The following is a 7,522-nucleotide window of genomic DNA, read 5'->3' as shown; positions in this document are numbered from 1 at the left end:
ATTTGTGTCAGATAGATGCCCAGATCCCTTGAACCTAAAGAGGTTACTAATCTTGAGTAAGATGACAACATATAATATGTTCAACATTGCCTATCCCTGGGAGCAGAATAAGAGCAATAGGCTAAAGAGCATTTCTGTGGAGAATGGAAGAAAAGTGATTTATGTTGAACAGATGCCTAGATCCCCTGAACCCAAAGAGGTTACTAATCTTGAGTAAGATGACAACATATAATCTGTTCAACATTGCCTATCCCTGGGAGCAGAAGAAGAGCAATAGGCTAAAGAGAATGCAAGAAAAGTGATTTATGTCGGACACATGTCCAGATCCCTTGAACCATAAGAAGTGATTAATCTTGAGTAAGATGTTCAACACTGCTTATCCCTGGGAGAAGAAGAAGAGCAATAAGCCCATCTTCTGAACCCGTGAATAAATAGTCTTATTTTCAGAACAACGGGCTAAAGAGACTGTATTGGGAGGTGTTTTCTGAGCCGGTTGTGTATAAAAAACTCTGCCATGCCATAAAAACTAAGTCTTTACAGAGAAAGAGAGGTAGAGTTTGGGGAGATTAGGGAGGAAGATGGAGGCGGAGGCGATAGCGTGGAACGAGAAGGCAGGCAGGTTCGAGACGGAGGACGGCAAGGCTTTCCTTCAATATCGCCTTCGGCCCATCAATGGCGGAGGGGCGGGGGTGGCCATGGACATGGTTCACACGTTCGTGCCCAGCAGCAAGCGTGGAAGGGGCACCGCGGCCCTGCTCTGCAACGCCGCTTTCCAACACGCCAAGGACCGCTCCATCCCCGTCATCCCCACCTGCTCCTACATCTCCGTAAGCAAATCAAAGTCTTCTTCTTCTGCTTCAATCTTCTTCGTTTTCTTCTTCTTCTTCTTCATCAATCTTCTTGTTCTTCTTCATCATTCTTCTTCTTCTTCGTCAATCTTCTTGTTCTTCTTCTTAATCAATCTTCCTGTTATTCTTCATCAGTCTTCTTCTTATTCTTCATCAATCTTCTTCTTCTTCTTCATCAATCTTCTTCTTCTTCTTAATCAATCTTTCAATTTTCTTCTTCTTCTTAATCAATCTTCTTCTTCTTCTTCATCAATCTCCCTATTCTTCATCAATCTTCTTCTTCTTCTTCATCAATCTTCTTCTTCTTTTTCATCAATATTCTTCTTATTCTTCATCAATCTTCTTCTTCTTCTTTTTCATCAATATTCTTCTTCTTCTTCATCATGAATCTTCTTCTTCTTCATCAATCTTCTTCTTCTTCTTAATCAATCTTGTTCTTCTTCTTCTTCTTAATCAATCTTCTTCTTCTTCTTAATCAATCTTGTTCTTCTTCTTCATCAATCTTCTTCTTCTTCATCTAACTTTTTCTTCTTCTTCTTCATCATTCTTCTTAAACATTTTTTCCTCTCGGGAAGAAAATTCGGGAAGAAAATTCGTCCCGAAATAATTGTACATATGCCCATTTAGATTCTCTCTCCTTCATCTTTCCCTAAAAACTTGGAAAAATCTATATTAATATATTAAAAATATCAAGTTGTTTTTTTCATCCAGTACGACGGTTTTTTCACCGGACGGAACGAAAATTCGTCCCGGCATGACTGGACGGGACGGTTTTCGTACCGTCGGACGAAAATTCATCCCTTCCTGAATCCGGACGACGGGACGAAATTCGTCCAGTCCATCGTCCACGTCCGGGAGGATCCGGAACTATACTTTTTCTTAATCATTCTTCTTCTTCTTCTTCTTAATCAATCTTCTTCTTCTTCTTCTTCTTCTTCATCAACATTCTTCTTCTTCTTCTTCTTCTTCATCAACATTCTTCTTCTTCATCGTCAATCTTCTTCTTTCTTTCTTTCTTTCTCGTCTGCTCAGAAACCCTAAAACAGTCGCCGGCAGGAGACGTTTCTCGAGAGGAATCCGGCGTGGAAGGCGCTGGTCTACGGCGGCGAGCACGCCAAGCCGTCTCTTTGAGTATTGGAAGATTCATCCCGGTATATAATAGTCCATCTTGTCCACTGGAAGATTCAGATCCGAAGTCTCCACCTGCATGAACATACCCACGTAATATAATCAAGTTTTACAGAGAAAGAGGAAGATAAAAGAAGAGCGGACGAGGATTAAAACGGAATAATACGACTGCACGACCAGCACCGTAACGGAAGACCGGTTCGGTTCCGTAACGTTGTCTGCCGCCCGTTTCCACCCACTCGCCAACGTGAGTGAGAACGGAAGAGGGCTGGAAAACTGAACGGAGCGAAATAGAAACCCTTCGAACTCCGTCCCGTTCAATCTCTCGGACGGAACGGATGATGACTCAAGAGAAGACGCGTTCCAACGTCCGTTCTCAGACACAATTCATGCAGAAAGAGCTATAGAGATAGGGAGGAGACGATTCCTCGATGAAAACATCCTCCCGTCCAAGGGTGTGGACGAAATTCGGGACGAAAATTCATCCGGGGGATCACCGAACAGGATGGTTTTCGTCCCGTGGGACGAAAACCGTCTGTCCAGAGGTATCGGACGATGGACGAACGAATCTGGACGAAAAATCGCCGGATTCACATCGGACGGTTGAGAAGTATATTTATGAGCGTGCAAACTGATGCTGCTCAGAAATAATTGTACATATGTCCCTTCACATTCTCTAAAAAACTTAGAAAAATCTACATTAATAAAATAAAAATATAAAACGGTTTTTTTTCCGGGACGAGAGGCGGGACGAAAATTCGTCCTTGGAGAACTGTAGGGGACGGTTTTTGCACCGTTGGACGAAAAATTCATCCCGTCCTTCGTCCCTGCACTGAATCCTGACGTCAGACGGGACGAAATTCGTCCCGTCTTGTCCATCGTCCATGTTGGGGACGATCCGGAACTATAATCTGCACTGAATCCGGAGGAAGGGTGGAAGAGAGAGAAGACCTGGTCGAAGGGGACGAAGACGAAGGGGGCCAAGCCGCGGCGGTGGGAGATGGCGGGGACGTCAGGGTGGTGGGACTCGAGGTCTTGCCAGGAGTCGACAACGCCGAGGATGTCATCTCGGCTACTCATAAGCTCCCCCTCGTTCACCCCTGTCGTCACTATACTCAACACATCCAGTCGGTTGTTCGCCCCCACCTTTGTCCCCCTCACCCTGCCATTCACCTCAATTACCACCCATCCCACGCGAAAGAGATAGAGATAGAGATAGAGATAGAGATAGAGATAGAGATAGAGATAGAGATAGAGATATAAACCTAAGTCTCATCCGCAGGAGAGTGGGACGAAGGCCGGGGTACAAGATGGCGCCATCGACCTGCACATACCCCAGTTTAACCATATTATAGAGAGAGAGAGAGAGAGAGAGAGAGAGAGAGAGAGAGAGAGAGAGAGAGAGAGAGAGAGAGAGAGAGAGAGAGAGAGAGTTGCCGTCATCATCTCCCCTCTGCATGTAGGTGGTGATGATGGTCATCATCAACATTCAAGACTCGGGTGATGACGATTGCAGTATGAATCGTCATTGTCCACAAACATGGAGAGATAGATAGACACACACAAATATATATAGAGAGAGGGTACCTTATCGTGGGTAAGAGCAAAATCACCCCTGAAGACACATTCCCCCTTAGAGGCACGGAAAGACATGAATTTGGCAACCTCTTTGACCTTCTGGGAGGAATTCTGACCACCCAAAGGAAGGTTTAAGATGTCAGGAATTTCGTCTAATTTACCTAGTCAGGTCGGTCTCACCTTGTAGAGGAATTTCCCGCTGGGGAAGAAGCGGATGTATCGGAAGTAGCAGACCTGAGGAAGCAAAATAATCCGATTTTTCATTCGGAAATAACCTTTTTCAAAATATTATCCATTTAGAACTTCAATTTTTTTAGATATTGACAGATTCGAAGAGAGAAATAGTGGTTACCAGGTGAACAGGGTTCGTTACATTCCACTCTTGTATGCCAGCCCGGATGTAGGTGTTTCTGCTTACGTAGAGCCCTGGGGACAAGACAACGCAAGAAAAAGATATTTCATTTTTTCCTCTAATTTAGTAATTTTTAAAAACACTGACTGCAATTGTGAAGCGGGCTTCAAATTTCTATCAGATTAAACCAACGTTTTTTTTCCTTCCTTTTTTAAACCAATGCTTAAATAAACGTAATTCTCTAATTGGAAACAACACGTTACCATCAGTTCGAAGTCTTGGTCTCTGGACCCACATCCTTCTCCAAGAACCTTCGTATGTAGACTGGAGTATCCTGTAATTCTCCAACATTCCAGACGCCTGCATAGAAGAAAGAATTAACTCCCAATCGACAAAAATATGTCACATAATAATTAATGGAAATTAATTTTGAACGCCCTTGAACCTGCCAAACTTTGAGGCATGCAGCCCGCCAGAGCGTTGGGTTACGAGTCATGTACCTCCATTTTCGACAAACACATGCGGCTCTTCCCAAACTATATGGAAGCATCCTCGAAAATATCTGTCCATTAAAAAAATGTTTTATAGAAATAAAAGTACAACACTTGCGGTTGGCGGACAGAGATAAAAAGGATTGGAAGCCGATCAGGATCCGGTCCATAGGATTGATCAAATCATTTGATACTAATGTGATCTGGGCCGTCAGAGATGATTGAATCTTTATATCTGATTCAATTAGTTTCTATCTGATCGGATCCCAAGCTCCTACCGTATACTTCATAAATGGGAAAACACTAGAAAGCAGTCTTAGTTTTTAACTACACTGGATTGGACCATTCAAACGTTTGGTTGGATTTACATACGATGAATCCACCAAAAACATTCCTCTATATAGTTCTACACATACTTTTAATATTTTCAGCTTATATAGCTGTCCATTACTAGCGGCAATAAAACGTTAAATGATGATTCAGATTATGCCGGTTTAAACATAACGTAATGCCCTGGGTGCAGGTTTTTGAACTAATAGGAAATATTTGTTCGTACAATTTCCAGTCTGGGGTGTAAGATTCGATTATTATTTTTATTTAGCCGAGTATATTTGCTGTGCATTAGCTATCGGAAACTATAAGAAACAGAGGAAACAATACCTCAGAAAGCAGCTCATCGGGCAAACAACGATGCATGAGAGATGATTCATGAAACTCTTTGCCGCACATGCTACCAACTGGAGCAACGGGTCGAATTCTATTTCCATAAAGATCTGAAAAAAGACCACATACGCCTCGTGTGGAAAAAAATAAAAAATTGTAGGGAAAACTACTTTGTCTCGTATAAAAAAACGTTTTAAACAAAGATTACCTTGTTGGATCAAAACTTTTAGTTGTTGCTCCACGAATTCAAGTCAAAAAAACTTTTATGTAGTGCGGACGAGCAATTTAAATAGATTTCTCACAGCCGCCGAAGATAAACTTCTAAAATAAAAATGTCACTCATACGGAGAGCATGGGGCCACGAAACAAAATTCTCACGATGAACTTATTTAAAAGTTTTAAGCTTAAAAAGTTGGTTTGTCCAAGTCTATTATTATCCACATCGACCATATTTGATTTCCACGCTTGTACTTTCTTTAAGATCCGTCCAAATTATATTGAAGATACCAGTTATAATATTTTTCTGCTAAAAGTTCACAAAATTAGTCCAACCAATCCGAAAACCTACCCAGCCAGGGTCTTTTTGTTCCACAGTACTGCATCATTGCGAAACGTGAATGCAAGCTTGAATCATGGGGGTTTTGAAGAGCAATATCTGCAATAATAAATGCAAGAAAAATATATTCTCAGAAAAATAAGGAAAATTTTAAGAAAGATTCGAGATGGGATGAATTCTCTGAACTGCGGGAGAAATAAGCTCGCGCATGGCGGAAAATAAACTAATGAGAGAAAGCTTTATAATTAAGAGTCTGAGGAGGATATATTTAGAAATTTAAATCACACGCCAACAGGAACTCACAGAATTTTAACATCTGGTCGGGTTTCAACGTTGATTAGGGACAACTACTTGACATCACATCTCCAGATGTCTCACCTCGCTCTGATATGTAATCCATAGTTCATGTATCTAACCGAGGTTTTTTTTCAGAGGATGGGGCCCCCAAATTCATAAAGACTGATAATTAACCTGACCTCAGACCCAATAATTATCATGCTTTGAATATCCAGCAGATAGGCGCGGGGAATAAAAATCGACCGACCTAATTTAAGATAAACCATCCGGATGCGCAAAGCATCTCAAACACCTACTTATTCAATCTCATCGCAATTCAGTACACGGCAAGAAAAAACCCCTCAACTAGGATTTCTGGGTGAGTTCGAGATGAGCCGAAATCATATGGATCCAGAATCGAATTCTATGCCTATTCAGGAGGATCCAGGCCGGCGGGATGGTCATCTTGCCGAACAAACTGCTTACGGAATTTTCATAAAATTATTGGATAACTGCCTTGACCTAAAGCCCGATAAATCCCACGTTTTGAAATAAAAACCGGCCCGCCCATTCAAGAAAAACCATCCAGAAGCTGAAAGCATCTTCAACACCAGTAAGCTCAAATTCCTCGCAATTCAGCCATTCCGCGGAAATAAAAATTCCCTCTTGCTAGAAAAAAACCGCCAAAGTGAAATCGAAGGAGAACTTCTAGGTGAGATCGGGATCACCTGAAGCCATATAGATTAGTTCTCGAATTCGACGCCTTGGCTCGAAATCGCAGACCGTTCGAGATTTGCGATGGGCGTTCTCCGTCGCCTCCAAGCTCGATGGAATTCGCTTCCGGCAGAGGCGATCGATGATGACAACGTCTTTTTTTACTCGAATAATCTTTAAGCTTTCTGAAAAAGGGGACCGGACCGCTAACCGCCTCGGCAGCGAAATCGGCGCATTATCAGCCGTTGGATCATACCGAGGTGAGGCCCACAAAGATGTGGGAGGCTGTCCGCCACGACTTTGTGGGCTTCTTACGACGGCCCAGGTTGCTACTGAACGTTTTGGGTGCCGACTGTCATGTTACGGGCCATCTTACTACTGCCCGACGCGTCTTGTTTTGGGTTCTCTCTCTCTCTCTCTCTCTCTCTCTCTCTCTCTCTCTCTCTCTCTCTCTGTCTCTCGCTCTGTCTCTCTCTATCTCTCTCTCTGTCTCTCTCTCTCTGTCTCTCTCTATCTGTCTGTCTCTGTCTCTCTCTCTCTCTGTCTCTCTCTATCTCTCTCTCTCTCTCTCTCTGTCTCTCTCTATCTGTCTCTCTGTCTCTGTCTCTCTCTCTGTCTCTGTCTCTCTCTCTCTCTCTGTCTCTGTCTCTCTCTCTCTGTCTCTCTCTATCTCTCTCTGTCTCTCTCTATCTCTCTCTGTCTCTCTCTCTCTGTCTCTCTCTATCTCTCTATCTCTCTATCTCTCTCTCTGTCTCTCTCTATCTCTCTCTCTCTGTCTCTCTCTCTGTCTCTCTCTATCTCTCTCTCTCTGTCTCTCTCTATCTCTCTCTCTCTGTCTCTCTCTATCTCTCTCTCTCTCTCTCTCTCTCTGTCTCTCTCTATCTCTCTATCTCTCTATCTCTCTCTCTGTCTCTCT

At 42.8% G+C, this 7,522-nt stretch overlaps 2 protein-coding genes across 2 annotated transcripts; one reads left to right on the top strand and one right to left on the bottom strand.

The window, feature by feature from the left end:
* Positions 1–480: 480 nt before the first annotated feature.
* Positions 481–2,096, top strand: LOC144710946 (acetyltransferase At1g77540-like). Its single transcript, XM_078584798.1, has 2 exons — positions 481–827; positions 1,905–2,096. The coding sequence occupies exons 1-2, from the start codon at positions 579–581 to the stop codon at positions 1,977–1,979; spliced, it is 324 nt and encodes a 107-aa protein (XP_078440924.1). The 5' UTR covers positions 481–578; the 3' UTR covers positions 1,980–2,096.
* On the bottom strand, positions 1,506–6,933 carry FBP7 (F-box protein 7). Its single transcript, XM_078584797.1, has 11 exons — positions 6,621–6,933; positions 5,629–5,715; positions 5,058–5,170; positions 4,352–4,468; positions 4,170–4,266; positions 3,907–3,980; positions 3,735–3,788; positions 3,564–3,665; positions 3,242–3,300; positions 2,928–3,138; positions 1,506–2,051 (listed from the first exon to the last, which is right to left on the bottom strand). Exons 1-11 carry the CDS (start codon positions 6,628–6,630, stop codon positions 1,992–1,994), a joined length of 984 nt encoding a protein of 327 aa, XP_078440923.1. The 5' UTR covers positions 6,631–6,933; the 3' UTR covers positions 1,506–1,991.
* Positions 6,934–7,522: the final 589 nt, after the last annotated feature.

The sequence above is a fragment of the Wolffia australiana genome, chromosome 13, assembly GCF_029677425.1.
Source record: "Wolffia australiana isolate 7733 chromosome 13, ASM2967742v1".
In the NCBI taxonomy this organism is placed as follows: domain Eukaryota; kingdom Viridiplantae; phylum Streptophyta; class Magnoliopsida; order Alismatales; family Araceae; genus Wolffia; species Wolffia australiana.
Note: the sequence above shows the minus strand (reverse complement) of the source record. Positions and strands in the feature narration are given on the sequence as shown.